The following is a 22,309-nucleotide window of genomic DNA, read 5'->3' on the forward strand; positions in this document are numbered from 1 at the left end:
CGAGATGGCGCCACCGGCCCTTCCGTGACTCGACGGTACCAGTAAGTGCAGCCGTGCAGTTCACGGAGTGGCCGCTGCGGGAGGAATGGCAGCTTTGCGATCGCCGTTAGCTCAGTACTGGGATAAGGATCGGCGCCACTTTTTCGGAGCAGGCTCTATGGCACGTTGTATTCTTTCGATTTTAAGTACTGTTCAACTCGCTCGCTTTTACCAGTACTCCGTGGCAGTTTCCCAACTGAGTGATTCTTGTAACGTTGGCAAAAGTTAACGACAGTTTTTCCGCACTTTAGGTGGTCGTATTTGAGTGTATGCATTTCTTTCTCACCAAAATGTATTCCTGTAGTTGCATTTCAACATGTTCTACTTTTCAGATGTATTTCTGATACGTGTCGCCATAAATATTTATAAATGTATTTCGGTATCATTATTTTAGCTGTTCTGGCCATGCATCCTAGTATTTGTATTTGCAAATACTTTTGAGGGATTTCTTCCCGACCCTGTTCTAAATTTACTAATTATCGGCACTTCATGGCACTGGTAGTGCAAGCGTGAATTTGGTGCTTCTCTGCGTTTTTCTCAGGCATGTTGCTGACAAATAACGAACTCTGCCGCCAATGTCTTGTACCAGACATGTAGTGATACCGCAAAGACTTCGCACCAGCCACACGTTATGCGCGCAAGAAGTTGTTTGACTTCGCAAAGGCTCAGAGTCCCAATAGTATATTTAAGATAAGGTACAACAGGCTTCACCTAAACAAGAAGTGTTACGCCTAGTGCAGTACGAGTGACGAAGTTTATGAAATTTCTAGTGCTACCAGTGCTACTGATAGAGGTGCCGAGTCACTCCAACCGCAACACGTGCAATCAGCAACGTCATAACAATCGTGCACTCTTCCAGTCAAAGATTCGACGGTGGAAAATGTTTCTGTTTTCTTTACAAATATCCGAAGCGTAATAAAGAAACGCGATGAATTGTGCTCCGCTCTTGATTCTGCTTCTGCCGACATCATTGTGTTGACCGAGACATGGCTCTCTAGCAAAATACGTAACGATGAACTTTTTTTTTGTGATAAGCAGTACAAAGTTTATTGGCATGATAGGGATTCGCGGACGGGCGGAGGCGTGCTGGTTGCAGTTGCTGATTACATTGAGTCATCCCATATTAACTTAGCATCTAGCTTAGAAATTGTGTGTGTACGATTCCAACTAAGTCACAGAAACATTGTTGTCTGTGCATGTTACCGCCCACCTACCTTTGCTAAGAATTTTGTGGAGTTATTACATGACACACTTAGCGGGATTGTTTCAAGGTTTCCTAACTCGCAGCTATTTATTTTTGGCGATTTTAACTACCCAAATATTAACTGGTCACAAGATATTCCTACTTGCGTGCCTTATTCTTCTGAAAGCAACGATTTCCTAAATCTCTGTGCAGATTTTAATCTTTCGCAATTAGTAACCGAGCCCACGAGAATTACGTCCTCAGCATCCAACGTTCTTGATCTTATTTTAACTACGTCTAAGGACCTCGTAGAGCCGATCTCTTATCTTCCAGGTCTTAGCGACCATTTAGCCTTGCATTTTTTCCTGAAAAGTCCTAAGAACAATCCTGCTGATTGTGTCAAACACATCCGTGATTACGCCAGAGCCGACTTTGAATCCATAAACCGCGAGCTATGTACATTCATGGGCTCTTATATGCAGAATTTTTCAGAACGATCGGTTGAAGGCAATTGGTGTCTGTTCAAAGATAAAATTACTTCATTGATCACCAACTACATTCCCTGTCGTGTTGTCAAATCAAACTCGAAATCACCTTGGTATAATACGACTTTAAAAAGGCTGTCTAATAAGAAAAAGCGCTTGTTTCGAGCAGCTAAATCATCAATGTCTCCCGATCGCTGGGCCGCGTACCATTCGGCAGCTGAAGTATACAAATTGGCCGTCGATGAAACTAAATATAACTTCTTCAGCATAAAATTACCCTCAATGCTCACTAACAATCCAAAACAGTTTTGGAACTTAGTCAACCCTGCCGACAAACATTTAATACAACTTAAAAATTCAGGCGGAGAGGTGATTTCTGGTGAAGATTGCGCTATGACTTTCAACGAAAGTTTCATCAGTGTCTTTAGTGATTTCTTAGGTGCCAACCATCCCGTACTACCATCTTCTGATTTTTCGCCCATGTTACCAATTGTGTTTGATCCACCCGGTATTGTTAAAATTATTGAAAACCTCAAGCTGTCGTCGGCATCAGGTGTCGACGAGATAAACGCGAAATTTCTAAAAAATACCAAAATGTACTCCTCAATCATCTTGTCATCTTTGTTTCAACAATCACTTGATCATGGCGTCTTACCCGAGGACTGGAAGGTAGGGAAGGTTGTTCCAATTCACAAAGCTGGTGACCGTTTCTCCCCTTTCAATTACAGGCCAATATCTCTTACTAGCGTACCCTGCAAAATCATGGAGCACATAATTTCTTCACAGCTCTCGCGTTTCCTGGAGTGCAACTCCTTCTTTAGCCCTTTTCAACATGGATTCCGCAAATCTTTCTCGTGCGATACTCAGCTTTTAGTTTTCACCCACAACCTCCACTCGGCTCTGGACCGTGGATCTCAGACTGACTGCATCTTTCTGGACTTTGCAAAGGCTTTCGATAAGGTAACACATAAACTACTACTATACAAGCTTAGCCTACTCAGTATTGATCCATATATCTTATCTTGGTTAGAGTGTTTCCTCACTAACAGATCGCAATTTGTAACTGTCAATAACAAAAACTCGTCATCGTCCCTCGTTAAGTCCGGTGTACCACAGGGTTCTGTCCTAGGCCCCCTCTTATTCTTAGTATATATAAATGACCTACCTACTAGCATTTCCTCCTCCATAAGCGTATTTGCGGATGATTGCGTTGTTTACCGTGAAATTACTAATGACTCTGACGTACACATAATTCAATCTGACTTAAATGCAATTTCTTCCTGGTGTGATGCTTGGCACATGAAACTAAACACTATGAAGTGTAAGACAATGAGGATTTCTCGCAAAGCAGCACTCTGTCCTAACTACTTCCTATCAAATAACATCCTTGAAAACGTATCAACTTACAAATATCTAGGTGTTCATATCTCTTCTGACCTATCATGGAAAACTCACACCGAATATATCGTTAATAACAGTAACCGCATGCTTGGATATTTAAGGCGTAACTTTTCTCTAGCTCCATCATCATTAAAATTACTACTTTATAAAACACTGGTGCGACCAAAACTTTAATATGCATGCTCGGTCTGGGATCCCGGTACAGAAAGCCTCATATCAGCGCTTGAAGCCATCCAAAACCGGTCAGCACGTTTTATATTATCAAACTACCATCGTACATCAAGCGTCACATCCATGAAAGCTAGTCTCTCACTGCCCCCTCTTTCCACTCGTCGCACTATCTCCCGTCTCTGTATATTCCATAAAATTTACTATGCCAATTCACTCTTGAAAGAACAACTAATCAGTGCTCCCATCTACGTATCCTCTCGCCTCGATCACTGCTGCAAAGTTGGTATACCCACTTCCATTTCAAATTCTTTTTGCAAATCTTTCATCCCAAAAACATCTCGTGATTGGAACGGCCTTCCCTCACCCATTGCGTCCATTGGCGATTTTGTCCTCTTAAGAAGCTTTAACAAGTTACTATTCATGATCTGTGCCGGACTAACCATTTTTCAGCGTTTTTTGTACTTCCGTTGCCCACCCCCTCTGTAATGCTTCGACCCTGAGGGTATAATAAATAAATAAATAAATAAATAAATAAATATCAATTTTGACTAAAACTATTCAGCTGTGTTAGACACAGTTAAAACCGTCGATCGCTTCGTTCCACTAACTGTCTCGCACTACGAAGTTGCTAGGCTATATTTGTCCGAACGCAGTAAAAAGAAAACAAGTTGCTTTATTTATCTTTATTATAGGAATCACTAAAAACCCACCACATAAACATCCAATACCACGCATTAAAAAAAAAGAATTATTTTTTTCGTTTTTGGCCGCGCTTACCTTTTTCTTCCTCCTTTTTTTTCTCTCCTGCAACATGGTGAGCAGATCACACTGGAAGTTAACCGTGAAAAGAAACGAAAAAGAGAGAAGCCAGAGACGCGATTTGAGTTCTTTTCTTTATAAGAATCGTCGTTTAATAAAACATGAACTGAACACAAACTCACAATCAAAATTTCTAAAAGAAAAAAAAATCTTAAGTTTATGATTCATACCTTCGGCAGCCTGAACTCCTGCAGCTCCAAGCGCAGACACCGTCACCCAACTTAAATTAAAAAAAAAAAAAAATACACACACGTCGCTAAACCACACTCACGCACACAGAGAGAAGCCACTTGGTACCCTTGTGGCCAGGCTCACTACCATCGCCTTGGTCAGGCCCCTGAGCTTTCGCAGTTTTCTGAACCTGAAGGCACTCCCGGAGAGAAATGCACGCTTTCCATGGTGCACTAGAACACTCACTCATATAAGCGTTCCCAAATTGCGTATGAATTGCAATCGCCTCTGAGCGCTCATTTGCAGTCCCGTGCCCGTCAACCGAACCAAGCCTGTCCAAGTACATGCGGAATGAAATGCTACTTCGGTATTTTAACATAAAAAGGCTGCACATTCCGGCGCTTGTGAACATCAGTTACGTCACGACGATTGTTGTTTCAGACATCGTAATACGCTAGAATGATCGCAGGGACCGGAAACAACGCTATCTCGTGAAAAATGGCTTGTAGTTCCGTTTTAACTTTTAAAAAGTATTATTGCGGGCAATACGCGCTGACGACCGATCACTGTGATTTATTAGAGAGCAACATAGACAATCAGTGTGAATTGATATCGCTTCGAAGCAAAAATACATAGGGCACGAGAGACGAGAGCGTTGCCATTCTCGTGCTCGGTGAGGCTATGCCTTAATTGTTCTTGGGACTAGCAATCATCGGCGCAAATTAAGACGGGCGTGTTCAAGAGAAGCTATGATTACGAATTGACAAAGAGGTAAGAGGAGCCACTTTAAGCTTCCCTGTATCATTTTGCCTGTTTATGACTTGTCCTTTCTTGGACACAGTGATCGCTGGCTCGGTCATTGGCTGTCTTACTGAAAACGCTTGTTTTCGGAGTGAACAAACGGTAAGGATGCGCTCAGGAATTTCTTAGAGTGTTCAGATTTCATAAGCATTCTACTACAAAGCGTGATATGCTTTGCATTAACCGTCAATAAGCAGAACTTGAGGATTTGAACGTTCTCACTGAACATATTTTACTTACAAAATGTACCACCATTGGATCATGGCACTACATTTTGTCTCTTTTAAATTATCGCGTGACTATAAGGCAGAGCAATGATTTAAATGCATTTCTTAGAAGGCCTAGTAGGGCTCACGACACGAGATGCACTGGGCAATACACTGGCGTGACGGTGTTGTCTTGGCATTCACACCTAAAAATAAAAAAAGACGGCACTTCAGGGGCGTCGACGATGATAGCTACATGGGCAGGCTCCCCCAAAGAACCACTTGCAGAAGCAGAGCCGGCGAAGGTATGTCTTACACACACAAATAAAAAAACCAAAAAAAAAAAAAACCTGGGGAATAGGCAACAGTTATCGGACCACAGGAGCACGCACCACTACATTTTGCTTTCTCGCAAAGTCATTTTCCGCGTGATGAGGGAATGCTTCTTAGAAGCGACGAGAAAAAAAAAAAAAAGAACACACACACTAAAGAACACCCCACCACAAGACCACGTTAAAAAACAAAACACACGCTCATCCAACTTTCGTACCCGGCACTTCCGTCAACGAGCCGACTTTAGCGCGCGCGAAGCTGAGGAAGCGAGGGAGGCTATGAACCTCACGGTATCACCTGGTACGCATGCGCGAAAGGAGCCCTCTCCCTAAGCGTGCGCCGCAGTTTCGCTTTGACGGAAACACGAGCAGCTGCAATAGTCGCTGCCGCCTGCCCCGCGTCTTGGAACGCTGCGCGTGCAATGTTCGATGTAAACGAGTTAGCAAAAATATGTTCTGGTGAGAATTATTTGGCACCTCTGAAGGGATCCCGTAAGCGTCAGAGAGAGACAGACAGGAGCACTTCCGCCGCGTGCATTTTTTTTCTTCTTCTCTTAGCATTCGAGCGTTGATGAGCGATGAGTTTACGTAGACACATAAATAGGTCTTCCAGGTGTACCTCCCTGGAAGGTTGTAAAAAAGTCAGGCGCTCTTTCGTTTTGTAGCCTCTGTTTGTGAGTTAGGCACTTGAGGAGACCCAAGAACTGCCAGGTGAGGCTTATGCGAGCTCGTCCTTTACGGTGTAAGCTAAATATTTGCAAGCTGTAAACGTTGTTTAGACGAGCTTATCGCTAGACGTCAGAGGGGAAAGTCCGTTTTCTTGAGATATCTCGATAACGTCAGACATATTATCATACATTGGAACCCTCGTGACAAGTGAAACACGTCTAGCAGCGCATTTTTAGCCGTCCCTGAGAGTTTCAGGGGAAGTACATTATCGAGGTCTTGCAGGCGATCTGAAAGCCTTGCGGAAGCGCGCGGAGCATTGTAAATATACACTTGGACGATGAATACTGATGTAGACCCCACTTGGACGGGAGTCAGTCCTGCAAAGCGCAATCGGCCACCGCCGAGTACGGCTCATAGGACTGGTGAAAATGTCTGAAATGACGAGCGATTATAACGTTCAAAAATATTATATATATATATAGATGTATATATATATGAAGTAGCGGCTGGAGCTTCTCTATCAGCGAGTCAAAGTACTGAAGATGGAACCAAACAACGTAATGAACGCTGATACCTAATTCCGCCGTAGCATATTGGTGCTTTATCGTGATACTTAAAACGTTTTATTCTGATAGTTTCTGAATTGTATGTGGGATCTATTGGAGAGCGAATATATTCTTAGCATTTTTGATGGGTGTGACAACTGCTCGACATAATCGTGGGTCCCTTTTTAGCTTGCCGATATTCTAAGAGTAAATAAATTCTTTAATTTCAGTTTTTTTTTTTTCAAGCTACTTTAATGTTTTTATGTGTAAGTTAACTGCCCCGTATTTGTACGAATGTACGTCATCTATAGCAAGTAATCTAGGAACACGCACGTTTCAAAGTTTAGTGCAGATGCGTATGTGGTACCTAAGCACCAGCGTCGTCCATTGAGTGGTCCACGCCTTCGGGCCTTGTCTCAAGCGGAGAGTGGCTCCAGCAAAAGCGACTCAGTCGCCATGGAATGTACTTTCTCACTTTCCGTTACGGAAGCACGTATCTTAGCCTGCATAGTGAAGTGGGTAAAAGCGCCGGCGCCTGGAACAGACTTCCTCCTTTTCGTCCTTTTGATTACCGTTGAGAAGGGCGCTCAAAACAAAAGGCACGTGTCTCCTTAAGTTGATCGCGCCCAAGTGGTGTATGAACCTGGAAGCAAACTTTCTTTCTCCCCCTTTTTCGAGCTCTCTCTCTATCTGTCTCGCTCTCTCTCTCTCTCTGGTTTGTGTCTTGTGTTGGTGTGCGCTACCGTGTGTGTTCTTGTGTGTGGAACTGTGCACCGCGCGCAGCGCAGCATCCAACAACCATGGGATCACGGCAAGGCCAGTTCCTTCCACAGGATGCGACGAACAAGAAAACGTCGTGGGGTGGGAGTGCGGAAGACTCCTCCTCCTCCGTCGCACAGGCACACGTATTAAAATAAAATAAACGCTAAAAAAATCACGCCAAGTTTCTCGTATCGCCTCGATGGTGCACTTCGTGAAGTCGGCGGTCACGGAAAAGGGACACAGTCTGGTTGCTGTCGCGAAGGCACCGTGAAGTCGGTCAGTGAGTGGCGGCACTGGAAGGTCTGACAATGGTCCCGTTCCTCCCGACACCCGCGGGAGGAGGTTGTCGTGTCCTTGCTGCTGCTGCTTTCACGCACCCCGTGTCTTCTTGGTCAGTCTTGTAGTCTCGCGTATTCTCGCGTCGCTCTGAGTCAGTGTTGCAGTCGTGTTGTCTCCGTGGGGCGATGAAGGGAAGACGAGTATAACTAGGATGCCCCAGGAGGGCGCCTACCGCGTCCTGAAGTAGGACCGGTTCATCCTGAGCAAGAGGGGCGCCTGCGGCTGGCACTCCTTGGGGTTGCACTTGATCATGCCGCTGGCATCGCAGATGCACTCGAGGCACGGTCCGCTGGCCTTCTTCACCACCTGTCCCACTTGGTAGAAGTTGCCGTTGATGTCGCAGCCTGCGACATGGGGTGGTGAGTAGTTGAGTGTTGCGTCACGGTACTGGGGATAAACCTACTTACGGGAAAATTCCCAACAAGAGAGTTTGTGTTAATTACATTATATCGCAATGCTTCGTTTGCGCCATAATCAATAACGGAAGCATGGTATCTTCTATTCCGCATTCGCTAGTAATTATGACCGCGAATCCCGCATTTCCGCGAAGGTTTATTACGGTACTGGCATTGTGTAACCGAAATTTCAGGGGCACTTCAAGGATCTTCGTATATTTTGAACGAATGATTAGTCCTACACTAGCCGCGTTCGAGAAACTCTTCGTGAGCTCGGGATGTGACAATTCGAAATTTATTCTTTCTCGTTCTTTGTAGTATTAAGTAGACGCAAGAATCACAATCCTCTGATTACGTATAAACCTAACGATAAAGAAGAACATATATCAATCATTTTCAGACCCTTCCGTAATTACATATTTTAAAGCAACCTGACCAACGCAAACTCAAGCGCAATGCGCTACGCTACGCAAAATTTGCATTTTGAGAGGAACAAAGACTAAATTCTGCCAAAAATAGAGTTCCATATTTGAGCGAACCAAATATATTTGACCGAATGCAATTTAAAACAATTGTTCATAACTGATCTTCAAATATGAAATACATAAATAAATTAATCCTATCCATTTGAAGAATTTTTATGCGAACACGTTTTACAAAAAAAAAAAAAAAAAAGACCGAGCGCGGAAACAGACATGTCGTTGCGCATCTTTGAACACCATCGTTTATTCGCGTTAAACATATCTCAAACTCAAAGCTCAGGAGCGCGCTATAAACATATGAATTATGAAATTGCTCTCCGGGTAATAATCGTAGCGCATTACATTATGAGGGTGTCGAGCGCACCTTCATGCATGCTCACCTTTGACTTCCATGGAGGTTTCGAGTGTCTGCGCCCCGAACCTCGGTGCAGGAGTTGTGGTTGTCGTGGTCGTCGTCGTAGTCATACTCACGTTCTTTACGCTCATGTGCACAGCTGTTAGAAGAAGAACAAGAAACATTTTTCGACTGTGTTTTCCCAGAATGGTCATTGCCTAGAGCTTAGGCAATTTTAACTTACAGTGCCACTTGTTGTACTTTATAGAGCTCCTAAAACGAGTCCGTATGCAATAAAATGCTTAGGTGGGCCAGTTCGTACATCGTGGCAAATAAGCGCCAAAAGAACAGGGACAAAGAGTAGAATAAGAACGAAATAATAAATTCAGTTGAGAGTGCGCCCTGTGTCGTTGTTGTTCTACTCTTTGTCCCTGTTCTTTTGGCGCTTATTTCCCACCAGTCCGTATGTGATCCACTATTAATTTTTAATAGGCCTGTATAACAAATTCTGATAAAAACGATTGTTTGACAAGACGTCATATGAGATATGTATTACATTAATTAAGGTTCACGTCTTCTTTCATTCAGCCGATGCATAGGAAAAAATCTTCTGAGCGTGATAACAACGGGGAAGTTTTCGTTATTCTGTGAAAGCACACAAAACAATTAGGTAAAGGGTATTACAACATTACTATTTATACTTCTAATACTTTCGATAAAGTATTTATAGAATAAAAAAAATTAATACACCCATTAATAATGTTTTTCTCGTCAGCAACGAAACCAGATCCATGAATGATGCAAGAAAACCGAGTTTAAAAGTGATTCAATGACTGAATATTGGCCATGCATTATATCTAAACTTCAGTGTTATTTAAAGCTCAACCTTGTTTTCTAGTTGTACAGCAGACGTTCCCAGCTGTTTACCTGCCGACATTAGGTGTGTGTTCAGTAGTTACAAAGACGGCTTATAGCGTGCGCTATGCAAGGCGATTATAGGCACACTAATATCAATTTAACATCTTTGAAACCTAGTTCGGATATTGAAGAACAGCAGGCAAAGTAATTATTATAATTTGCGTTTAGTGTTTGGAGATTTATGTTTGTCCCTTGTTCCTTTTGTTCCCTTTCTCCAGGGATTATTTTCGTCGGGCAAAGTAAGTGCGTTTCATTTTATGCTGCTCCCTGTCTCAGGTTAAGAATGTTCGAAGACTCACGGCATTCGTATCTCGGACAACAGAAACCGCTGATCGGAGTCTCGAAGCACTGTGGAATGGGCGGAGGACAGGTCTGCTGCAAGCAGATGATGTCGCCGCGGAAGCAGAAGCAGAAGTCGCACGGGTCCGGCCGAGGGATCTGTTCTGCCGACTGGTACACCTTGGCATCAAATATGCAAGCTGCGAAAGACATACAAGAATCTGTCAGTGTTTAGCTGAAAAAACCGTACCTACAAATTTAAAAAAAATATCCTATCGCCCACTATATATTGTGACATTTTTCGGCCGAGACCTGTTGGTATTTCCACTCACTTGAGTTGTGGTCAATTTTTCCATCAAGAATTTTACGTAACGTTTGACTTGTGCAGATACTCGTTTGCGATGGTTGGTTAAGATGGTAGGAGGAAACTATTTCGTAATTATTAACCCTTTGATTATTTTGTCTAAGCAATCCCCAAGAGCTATCGATACTACGATGTCTGGTGTTAGAGCCGTATAGAGACATAACACCATGGACCTGTTGGGCTGAAATATTTCAGTCTTATAGAGAATCTATGTTATGGCATAACTAGCCCATGAACCTTACGGCTGACGTTAAACCATTATCATCTACACGACGCGTCTTATGACCCACTATATTACGTCCAACGAAACTAGCGTAACTTTCCTTTTTTAATCACCGCTCGTAGTTAAGATAACTAAGTTCTACAAAAAAGGCGAGTTTGATGAGCAGCCATAAAAATACTTATTCATAAAAGCTGGCGAAACTTACATCCTTCCTCTATTATGATGGGCCCTTCAGTACCTTCTTCCGTCGTTGTTTGCTCGGGTTCTGGAAGTAAAACAAAATATTATAGGAAAAAAAAAATTAAATACCAAATAAAAACGCAACATCATAGTCTTATGGTCGCTCGCTGTGGCGTTTAACGGCGGCCCTTGGCGTTTAGGCAGATACCCCATTATTTTTAAGCAGCGTTTTTCCCAAGCACGGCGAACATCGCATGCAGTAATAATGATTGCGTAATTACTAGCTTATATGTTCGTTTGTCTTTTATATTTTTGTGCTGATCGGGGAATTACGTTTAATGCGGGGAACAGCTCCAGGCGTACAGCAATATTAAGAAGGTTTTACATTCCGCATGATTTTATAGTTAACTTCACCTATTCCCGGTTCTAGTTTTTGCGCCTCCATAAACTACCTGTAAGTTTCAATACGAAAAGTTATCAAACTGCGTATTAGTGCGTCGTACTTTGCACATTATATACGTCAGGTAAATAGCGTGTATGCACACTGACATTTCGTGCCCCAAATGAGCACTTCCCACCACGCTAGAAGTTTTGATGACAGTCTTTTGAATCTAAAGGATGGTTCACACAGCATCGTTTTCGTTATATTACGAAGCTTGCGTACGGTTATGTGGAGATACGACTGAAAGTCACCGGCACATCCGTGCTTCGTATTCCGCGTACCAAGCTACTCCTTTAACTAATTACCTTTCTTGCGAAGCGCGGATGTTTCGACGACTTCCAGTCGTATATCGACGTAAACATACTTAAGCCTCGTAACATGAGAGAACGGTGTTCTGGGAACCAGCCGTAAGAAAAAAAAAAAAAAAAAATCAACGGCGATCATTTGTCGGCACTAAAAGTACCGATATTTAAATACTGATGAGAAGGTATTAAGAATGCCCGTCTTAACCCAACGAAGCCACCTTTTTTAAAGAAAAAAAATCGGCACTCACATTTGAACGCAAATTACCATGATTTTGTCACGTTTCCCGGCTGAATGAGCTGACATAAATAATTGTTGTATTGCTGCCTTCTTAACAAATAAGATGCCATGCAATCTAAGCGAGCATCTGGGACTTCGTAGTAATTAGTCTTTTATACAAAAAATAATACTATATGAGAGGGACTTGCCGTGAGTCACAGGTATTGATGTAGTTGTAACCTCCTCTTCCCTCGGAAGCTCCGGTCCCGCTGGAGTCGTTTCTGCCTCAGGTTTAGCCGGTGTCGTTTCAGGCACCGTGTAAGGCGTTGTAGTTACCTCCGTCGGCTTTGTTGCTGTGGTGACCAGTGCGTGCGGCGTCGTTTCGGGGACGGCTTCTTTCTCTGTAGTCGCCAATTCAACAGAGGGCGTTGTCGGGGCCGCTGAGGCTTCCGTAGAAGTTGGGCCCGACGCAACTTCCGGAGCCGCTGTGGTTACCGCTTCCTCGGGTGAGACCTCTGTACTACTAACAGCGGGTGTCGTTTCGTTGAAAACAGATGGAACTGTCGTCACGTTCGGTCTGACTTCCTCCGTAGCTGGGGTGCTTCCAGTGAAGAACTCAATAATTGTCGTCAGCATGGAAGGCGTCTCTGTCGCTGACGGCACTTCTGTTCTGCTTGGGACATCTTTCCTGCCCTCGACTCCCTCGGGCGGTTGCGTGGTGGCATTCGACGGGGGCACCGTCTTCTCTGGACTGGGAGTAGTCTCTTCGAGAGCCACTCGCGTTCCCGTCGTGAGTTCTAACGTCGAGGCCTCCGTTGTCGTCGTGTAATGAACGAGCGGTGTCCTGGACTCTCCCGGTACGCCTGGAAGACCCGTAGTTGCAGATGGCGCCTCTGTTGCTCCACTTTCGGTCGTTTCCTGACTAGTGGGAACTCCAGTCCTCGCTTCGGTCGTGACTCCCGGGGTCTCGGCAGCAGGACTAGTGGGTTCGGCCGGCTGACTAGTTGCTTCCGCCTCGGGTGCTTTAGTTGTGGGTAATACACCTTCGGTGGTTATCCCTGGCACTTCAGTTTCGGCTGATGGGGTTTCAGCTCCTGGAGGCAGCGTTGGTTTCGTGGTAGGCACTGCGGTGAAGGCTTCAGTCGTTACTGGAGATGAGGTAACTTCGGACTTGACTGTTTCTGTGGCTCCCGTTTCTGGAACGGCGGTTGTCACCGAAGGCTTCGTGGTTTCAATGGTGGGCTTGAGCGTAGTGAATAGAGGAGTGGTGAGGTCGGGCTCTCCAGTTGCGAGGTCTTTTACGGGCGGTTGAGTCGCGGGAGGCTTAGTTTCAAGTCCGAAGACGAACGGAGTAACTGTTTGTGGCGGTACCGGCGTAGTCGTGACATTTTCTCCTAGGATAACACCCACAGTGGTAGGAGCGACAGTTGTGAACTTGTAGATTGGAGGTTTGAACGTGACCATTTCTTCTCTTCCATCCTCGGTAGCTGCGTGAGCGGAAATGTGATTATACATTAAACCCTAAAAGGCTTTCTATGACATATAGTACTAAAGATGTGTGTGAATATGAGACAAGTCTCGGGGGTGTATGTCTAACACTTGCGTGATATGCTTATTTTCTTGGATCTTCCCCCTGGCGAATTATACGAGAAGATTTCGATTTGCATCACAATAAAGGCTGAACCGCATGTAAGCGATTTAGCGAGCGACGAGACGAGCGACGGTGACAGCGACGAGAGTCAGCGCAACGAATGACGGAGACTTCTCACTAGCGCTCGTGGCGTTGCTCGGTTTTTGGATTTCCAGGAAACGTCGCTCACCGCCCTGGTCGCTCGCTCAGTCACTTTCATGCAGTTTGCCACGTCGCGCGAGTGACCGAGCGGCAGCGAAGCGGTCGCCGTCGCTTACCCGTCGTTTGCCAAATCGCTTACATGCGGTTTATACTTAATTGTCCCCGACTGCAACAAGCGCTGGTATATCCTTGCTCTTGACACTTATCAATTAAAATAAGACAAAAACGTCATAATCGGTCTGGGATGCTCTTAAGTGTTGTAAAGTTTTCAACGTTTGTCATTCCTCACCCGTTTATTTGAATTTTTTTTCTTATAACAATTTATTTAAAAAAAAAGAAATTAGAATTACCAGTCCCACCGTACAGCCTATGGAACGTTAAATATAAAACGTTTGCTTTGGTGAACACATTTTCAATTTTTCGAATGTAAAGTATTTAGAACGCTTACGTAGCTGCTACCAAGTCCGCACTCATACAACTCCTCCATGGTTTATCTGCGAAACTTCTAAGATGTGTAACGACACAGGAGTGCAATGAAAAATCCCCTATCTAGACAAGGTCGTAGGAGGAGTACCTTATCTATGGAATGAGCAAGCAATCCACACGACCTTCTGAAACACTAGAGGTTCACAACTGGTACTCACGGCACTTGTAGGCTTCAGCGCAGCATTGCTCGGGCTTCTTCCCAACAGGCACGCAGTCAGGTTGTGGAATGTCGCATATACGCTCTGCGCAGACCATTTCCCCATAGGCACATTTGCAGAACTTACAGGGGTCCGCTGTCTGGATGACTTCACCCTCTTCGATTTTAGTTCCTTTCACGTCGCATCCTGTAAAAGGTGAAAGGAAAAGATGGCACACATGCCCAGATTACTAATAATAATGCAAAGAGAGTGTTTTAATAGGAGACTGAGGAAAACAAGAAATATTTCGTGTAGGACATTGTCCGCCCTTGTCTAAATTATTTACAGAGTGGCTCAGAAATGCAATATTCTAAAAAGCATTATTGTTAAAAATAATGGGATACCAAAAAGAGAAGTTTATAACTGATAATTTCTTGAGACAATGCATTTCTGCTTATTTCACTCTGTTACCCAGTCACAAGTTTATGATATCTTAATATCTCAAGTGCTGGTTCTTCTTTGATGTGCAGTTATATATCAAACAGTTTGCAAATATATAAATGTGAGAGTCAAGATGAAACAAGATTAAGAACAAATACAATTTAATTCGTTGCTTTTTCGCTTTTCTTTTCGGCGCCGTACTTAGCTTTTTCAGTTAGTAATGCGAAATATAAAGTATTGATTTAGGTGGTAGGAAGCAGTTGAATACCTAGTTTTTCTTCGCTTTCCTCCTCGCTTTCTTCTGGAGTTGTAGGTGCAGCAGCAGTTGTCGCGCTCGGTGCCGTGGTTACACTTACGTCCGGCTTAACGGACGACGTCATTGTGACAGTGGCTGGTGTAGTGATTCCTTCTGAAATATTAGGGAAAAAAGTCATCAGCTTAGGCTTTTGGATAACATATTAAATCGCCGCCTGTTCGTTTTGACCTACCGCAGTCGTATTCCTCGCAGCATTGCCCAGGCTGTTTGGGGAGAGGCTTGCAATCACCATCAGGAGCCTGGCAGACTCTTTCAGCACAGATAGCCTCTCCTTCCAAGCAATTACAGAACAAGCAAGGATTGTCGTCCGGAACATGTTCTCCATCAGCGTACATGGTGCCGTTGATATCGCACCCTGCACAGAAGCCGACGGAAATGCTCAAGTAAATAACAACAGGCTGTGCAACACTCCACGGCATGCATTTTCTCAGGAGCAATTGAAATCCAGAGGCGGAGACGAACATAAGTGACCATTATGGGTAGAAGAAACAAAGCATGGGAGAATCCTGTACAGTGTATTTCGCATAATATACGTATTTACGAATACTCTCACTGAGTCCAAAGATAGACCTACTCCAATCAGAGTGGATCTACACTTAAAGAAATCTGGTGCGTCTACGTTGCCACAAAGCACTTGGGAGGGTCACTTTTGTGAATCTATGACGGGAGCTTGTCGAATAACAAAACTAAACATGTGATTCAATCTAAAAAAATACAAGAAAAAAACACGTCTCGCGTTGTGATTGGTTTTTCCGTGTGCATTTTTAAAAAGTAGACGTACTGGACTTTTTTAGAGTGTAAACTGGGGTTATGCATGATGGGAGTACGATATACGGGCAGACTCGTGATTAAAATAAGGCCTGAACAACTCTGGTGAATCTACACGTTCCGTCAGCGACTGCAACGTATGCGCTCGTGAGTGGACCTCTGATCGTACCTGACGGGTATTCACTTGTGACCTCTGGAGCCTCAGTCGTTGGGGCACTAACCGCTGGCGTGGTGACTCCCGGAGTTGCTGTTGCCGGCGAAGAAGCTTCTGTGGTTTCAGCCTTCTCAGTGGATGTAGACGCCTCAGTGCCCATAGTTGACGGACCTGTTGTGGCTGGACTTGTTTCTGCGGTTTCTAATGTCGAGGTTACTTCAGGACCCATAGTGGATGGGACTGTAGTTCCCTCCGATGTTAGCTCGGTTACCGCAGGAGTCTTGGTAGGCGCTTTTCTTGCATCGGCTCCTTCTGTTGGCTCGGTAGATGAAACAGTTGTAGGAACTTCCGTTTCTTTTGTAACCCCTGGTGATGTAGTTTCTGCTGATGTTGTAGCTTCCGAGGTCGTTGTGCTAGTTGCTGGTGTAGCTTCTGTCGTTTCAGCCGTCTCCACGGGAGTTGAAATTTCCGTAACCTTCGTAGACGGAATCGTAGTAGCCTCCTCTATCGTGGTTGGTGCCGAAGGAGTTGTTGCTTCAGAGGGCGTTGTGGCTGACGACGCTGTGGGCTCAGTTCCTGTAGGAGATGTGGCTTCGGAAGTGACCGGCGTCGAAGCCACTGTTGTTTCTTTTGTCTCTTCCGTTTCAGCTGATGTCGTGGCGTGGGTTTCCGTGGACGAAGCAGTGGGAACTTCGGTTGTTCCCTCCGTTGTTTCTGGTGTTGTCATATCTGCCTTCGTTGTTGGTACGGTAGTGATTTCCTTAGTTGTTGCTTCGGCTGGAGTTGTCATTTCCGAAATTTTTGTGGATGGAGGAGTGGTGAGTTCTTCGGCCTCAGTAACTGCTGTGGTAATCAAACTGGCGGTTGTTGCTTCTGGTGTCGATGAAGGTACAGTGGTTGGTTTAGTTTCATCCGTTACTTCTGGTTTACCAGAAGTTGTTGACAATGGCGTGGTAACTTCTTCGGACACCTTTGTCTCTGAAGGAGTACTTGGTTCAGTGGCCATAGTTGCGGATGGTGTGGATACTTCTTTTGTTATTTCTGTTCCCTCTGCTGTTGTCTCAGAAGCTGCATATGGAGTGACTGTACTACTTTCTATTGTGGTTCCAGTTACTGGTGGAGTTGTTGCTTCAGGCGTGCTTACTAATGGGGATGTAGCTTCTGGCGTAGTTACTTCTGGAGTAGTGGCAGATGCTTGAGTTACTGGAGTACTTCCTTCAGGAGTGCTAGCTGCTTCTGGAGTGGACACTTCCAGAGTAGTTCCAGCAGGGGTTGTTACTTCAGGAGTTACTCCTTCTGGAGTCGTTACTGAAGACGTCACTCCTTCAGGAGTCGTTACTTCGGGTGTTGATATGGCAGGTGTTGTTATTGGAGTTGTAACTGCTGGAGTTGTCGCCCCCGGCGTTGTTACTTCGGAAGTTGTCACTTGTGAGGTCGCTCCTTCAGGGGTCGTTACTTCTGAAGTCGATATCTCAGAGGTTGTTTCTGAAGAAGTTATTATTGTGGGAGTTGTGACCTCTGGAGTTGTTCCTCCATGAGTCGTTACCTCAGACGTCGGTCCTTCAGCAGTTGAAACGGCAGGGGTTGTTCCTGCAGGAGTTGTTACTTCTGGAGTTGTCGCTTCAGTAGATGTGGCTCCAGGACTTGTAGCTGCAGGTGAAGTTCCTTCTGAAGTTGTCTCTGCAGATGTTGCAATGGATGGAGAGGTCACCTCATATGTAGTAACTGATGGAGTTGTCACTCCAGGAGTTGTTACTTCAGGTGTCGTCACTCCTGAAGTTTCCCCTGTTGAAGTAGTCACCTCGGGCGTTGTAACTCCAATAGTTGTTACTTCTCCTGTTGAAGTAGTCACCTCGGGCGTTGTAACTCCAAGAGTTGTCACTTCTCCTGTAGGGGCAGTAACCTCGGGAGTTGTCACTTCTGTTGGAGTAGTTACCTCAGGAGCTGTAACTCCAGGCGTCGTCACTTCTCCTGTTGGGGTAGTCATTTCGGGCGTTGTAATTCCAGCTGTGGTAACTTCTCCTGTTGGAGTAGTCACCTCGGGCGTTGTAACTCCAGGAGTTGTAACTCCAGCTGTCGTCACTTCTCCTGTTGGAGTAGTCACCTCGGGCGTTGTAACTCCAGGAGTTGTAACTCCAGCTGTTGTCACTTCTCCTGTTGGAGTAGTCACCTCGGGCGTTGTAACTCCAGGAGTTGTAACTCCAGCTGTCGTCACTTCTCCTGTTGGACTAGTCACCTCGGGCGTTGTAACTCCAGGAGTTGTAACTCCAGCTGTTGTCACTTCTCCTGTTGGAGTAGTCACCTCGGGCGTTGTAACTCCAGGAGTTGTAACTCCAGCTGTTGTCACTTCTCCTGTTGGAGTAGTCACCTCGGGCGTTGTAACTCCAGGAGTTGTAACTCCGGCTGTTGTCACTTCTCCTGTTGGAGTAGTCACCTCGGGTGTTGTAATTCCAGAAGTTGTCGTTTCTCCTGTAGGAGTAGTTGCTTCTTTGCTGGTCACCTCAGGAGTAGCTCCTTCCGTTGATGCCCCCGGCGAAGTAGTAACCTCTGAAGAAGTAGTAACCTCGGTGGTCTTAGCTGATGGTTCCGTTGAAGCTATCGTGGTTTCTTCGGTCACGGCAAGGGTAGTCATATCCAACGCCTTATAAGGCGGAGAAGAAGCTTCCTTCGGCTCACTGGTGACGGATGGAGTTGTTGATCCTGGCGTTTCGGTCGATATGGCTGTTGTTGCCTCTTTTGTTTCCTCAGTTCCTGCTGATGTAGTTTCGGAAGGCAGGGCAGTTGTCGGTGACGTGGTAGCTTCACTTGTTTCTTGCGTCACAGCTGGAGTCGTCACAGGCTCTCCGGTTGACAGAGGTGTAGTAGCTTCTTCCGTTACTGCCCCTTCAGTAGAGCTTGCTGGTACTGATGGTGTCGTTGCCATAGCAGTGGTGCCTTCCGTTCCCTGTGGTGTTGTTATCGAAGTGGTGCTCTCTTTTGTTTCGGCTGTTTCGACCGAAGGGGTACCTTCTGAAGGTGCCGTTGATGAAGCTGGAGTTAGATCTGTCGGCCTTGCAGTAGTGGCGCCTGAAGCCTCTGTTGACAAAGGTGAAGTGACTTCGGCTGTGGTAACTGACGGGCCTGTTGTTGTTTCTGACGTTTCTCTCGTTTCAGTTGGAGTTGTTGGCACCGTAGGCGTTCCTGTTGTACCCTCTGGAACCGCAGAAGTAGTGAGCTCCTTCTTCCTACCTTCTGTTTCGAGCTCAGTTGTAGCCTCTTCGGGTCCAGTCGTCTTTTCCGTTGGTTCTGTCGTGGCACCAGTTGTCCTATCCGATACTTTAGTGGACGGAGCTTCGGTTGTTACCAGCGTAGTCCGAGTCTCAGCTTCCCTAGTAGGTTCACTAGGTCCAACCGTAGACGGACCGGTCACCGGCTCTTCTGTAACACCAGGACTTGGAAGAGGAGTCTCTTCTGTAGTTTTTCTTGTCGTGGGGACAAGCGTTGGCAAAGCCGTCGTTCCTGGCATCTCTTCACCATCTGAAACAAACGTACGATATCCCAATGAAACATAATTTTGTGTAAGGACACTTTTAGCTATCAATGCCTTCTTAAGAAAAGCAAAATGTTCTAACGTGAAACGTTCTTTGGCTAGTTGCTCCGGATTTCATGAAGCCGTGGCCTGTGACGTCACAGGAATGCAACGCGCGCTCTGTGGCATTATGGGTCGTCGCAAACCTACACAACAATTCAGTTTCTCCGCTAAATTTAACAAGTTGAATTGGTGGATGTGTCTGTGACATCCAATAATGCAACGCGTGCAGTGTTCCATTATGGACGTCCCACACCTACAAACCATTTCAGCTTATCAGCCTAATTTAGTGGGGAAGCTAAATTGGTGTATTGATCGCGTGACATTATGTCATGTGACGTCAATTTCTCCGCTAAATTTAGCTGGTAAATCAACGTCCCGTGACCTCATGTCACGTGACCTATATGGTAATTGAGTTCCTTCTCTAAATTTAGCTAGAAAAACTAACGTCGCCTGATCTGACATCACGTGATGCTAGAACATTTCGCGTATGCAACACAATGAACCTTTTCCGAGAAGCGCTCTGCGCATGCGCGAGCGCCCGATGCCAAGCGGCGGAAGTCGGCACGAAAAATAGAGGAAATTCGGAAGGAGGCTGCGGATCAGCGAGTAGAACACGTAATTGCAGCATATAAATAATTGTGTTACACAAAAAAAGAAAGTGGACGCAAAGAAAAACACGAAGTTTAGGTGGACGCCACGGATGCCCCTCTTCAGTGTCGCGTTGGGCAGGCGTCACAGCTTAGAGAGCGAGGAAACAGGTAGCGTAGCTTCCATTATCGATTGGTAGCGCAGGTAGGTCCTTCCTCAATTGTTAGTTCGTGCAGCCACCGCCTGATGCCGTCAGTATGTGGAAAAGGTCCATTGCCCAGCAATTTTCCATACAATTCTTTTTTTTCACATAACCATAATCTAGGTTTTCTTTGCATGAAATTTTGGCTTACCGCAGTTATACATCTCGGGGCAACATTCTCCTTCCGGAACTTTTCCTGGGATGCAATTTTCGGCTGGTGGGAGACAGACCTTCTCGGCGCAGAGAACTTCGCCGTAGATACACCGGCAGTATTTGCAGGGATCAGGGGAGGGCACCAGATCTCCGAACTTGAATGTTTGTCCTTCGTGCGAGCAGTCTGTAAGAGTATATAAAAATGTTAAGCAAACTCAAAATAATTTAATTGTGAGAATTTCGTTGCATTCTGTGAGCGTGCACACAAAGACAAGAACGGCCAAATTTTCTGTCACATGTCTAGACATATAGCCGCGTGCTTAAAATTCGCCTAACTCGGTTGGCTGCATGCAAGCTTCATTGTTCTCTCACCGGGTTCGCGATTGAGCAGAACTCGGAGCAGCTCATGCCTCATGCCTATAGGACGAATCAATCTGCGCCAAAATCGCAGTCACGGAGTTTATCGCCATCATGTGCGCACGTTAACACCGGCTGAACCAATCAAGAAAAGTAAATCTGCCGAAGTCCCCTTGTGCTTCAGTCTGGGCGGTTAATTTTGTGCGACCACTAGTTTTTTGGCTGCGCTCAAGTTGTAGTAGTTATATAATTGTGGTAGCTATAGTAGCCCGCACATAGAAAATTCTACACTCCCAGGAGGTAAGCAAAAGCTGCGATCGGTCAAGCATGGGCGTCTATCGAAGACTTATGATTGGCGCAGGATATACGGTAGTTCTTGTTTTAATAGGTGAAAAGGGTTACTTTGCGTTTTATCTGCGTAACACTGAAGAGACTCCTGATGTTGAGATTCTCAATCCAATTATATCTCTCGAGTGGACGTCCGAGATATTCCGAACAAAGTTGGGGTTTTAGTCTACCGTGTGCATGCACGACATTGAGGGTTGTTTGTATCAAAACGCACTCGGTCGGCATTCTTAGCTGCAAGTTCAGAAATCTGTAGATTAGTCCACCCCTGTCTCAAATACACTGTATGCATTGCTATGTGCAACAAATATATAAGCGGCATGTTTATAAAAGCTATCGTAAACGTTTGAATGCTGCAAGCCCTTGAAAGTTTCTGCTTTATATGGAAATTTAGAAGACTGGTCAGAATATAAAATAAATGTTGACCGATCTTAATTTTGAGACACATCAATTCAAATAATAAAAATGTTAACTTCAATTTACCCATTTAAAGTTCTAATTCTTCATCTTTTTTTTTTTTTTTTGCATGCCCTCAACATTTTGGTATATTCGTTTCTTGCTCTCTGTCTTTCTTTCTTTCTCTAACAACTGTTCTAAGCAAAGCGCTGTAAAAAATATTTCAGCTGAACAACTGCCAAAATTGATACATTACCCGGAAGAATTATAGACTGCAATAACGTAATCTCAATAAATACTAGCGAGTCCCTTAGGAACCCATAATTGGTATTCCTAGACCCGTAGGTATTTTGTGCATTGGTTCCTATGTAGTCTCTCCATGCACCACTATGAAAGACCTATTTGACGCTGCAGCTTCTGGCGGCTATGCTGAATTTACTTGCTTGGTGTGAAAAAATAAATAAACCATTCTTCGATGCTTGCTTGAAAAATGAAGTTTGTACAGCCTACGTGTACTTAGCACCACCGCATAAACTGTGTT

The 22,309-nt window shown here is 44.9% G+C and overlaps 1 protein-coding gene across 1 annotated transcript; it reads right to left on the reverse strand.

Annotated features, from left to right (window-relative positions):
* Positions 1-14,481: 14,481 nt before the first annotated feature.
* LOC121835997 (mucin-2-like) lies at positions 14,482-21,085 on the reverse strand. Its single transcript, XM_042290595.1, has 6 exons — positions 21,043-21,085; positions 20,748-20,854; positions 19,273-19,348; positions 16,172-19,162; positions 15,407-15,589; positions 14,482-14,684 (listed from the first exon to the last, which is right to left on the reverse strand). Exons 1-6 carry the CDS (start codon positions 21,083-21,085, stop codon positions 14,482-14,484), a joined length of 3,603 nt encoding a protein of 1,200 aa, XP_042146529.1.
* Between the last annotated feature and the right edge of the window lie 1,224 nt (positions 21,086-22,309).

Source organism: Ixodes scapularis, unplaced genomic scaffold, assembly GCF_016920785.2.
Source record: "Ixodes scapularis isolate PalLabHiFi unplaced genomic scaffold, ASM1692078v2 PGA_scaffold1__304_contigs__length_218370807, whole genome shotgun sequence".
Classification (NCBI taxonomy): domain Eukaryota; kingdom Metazoa; phylum Arthropoda; class Arachnida; order Ixodida; family Ixodidae; genus Ixodes; species Ixodes scapularis.

Bases quoted from the DNA above. Each gene is read 5' to 3' on its own strand.
- LOC121835997 (XM_042290595.1), bottom strand. From the start codon at position 21,085: ATGAGGCATGAGCTGCTCCGAGTTCTGCTCAATCGCGAACCCG. The intron at 19,349-20,747 runs GTCTGTCTCCCA...CTGCGGTTCCAG, and splicing joins AAGTTCTCTGCGCCGAGAAG to AGGGTACAACAGGAACGCCT. The intron at 14,685-15,406 runs GTAGGTCAAAAC...CACCTTTTACAG, and splicing joins CTGCGAGGAATACGACTGCG to GATGCGACGTGAAAGGAACT.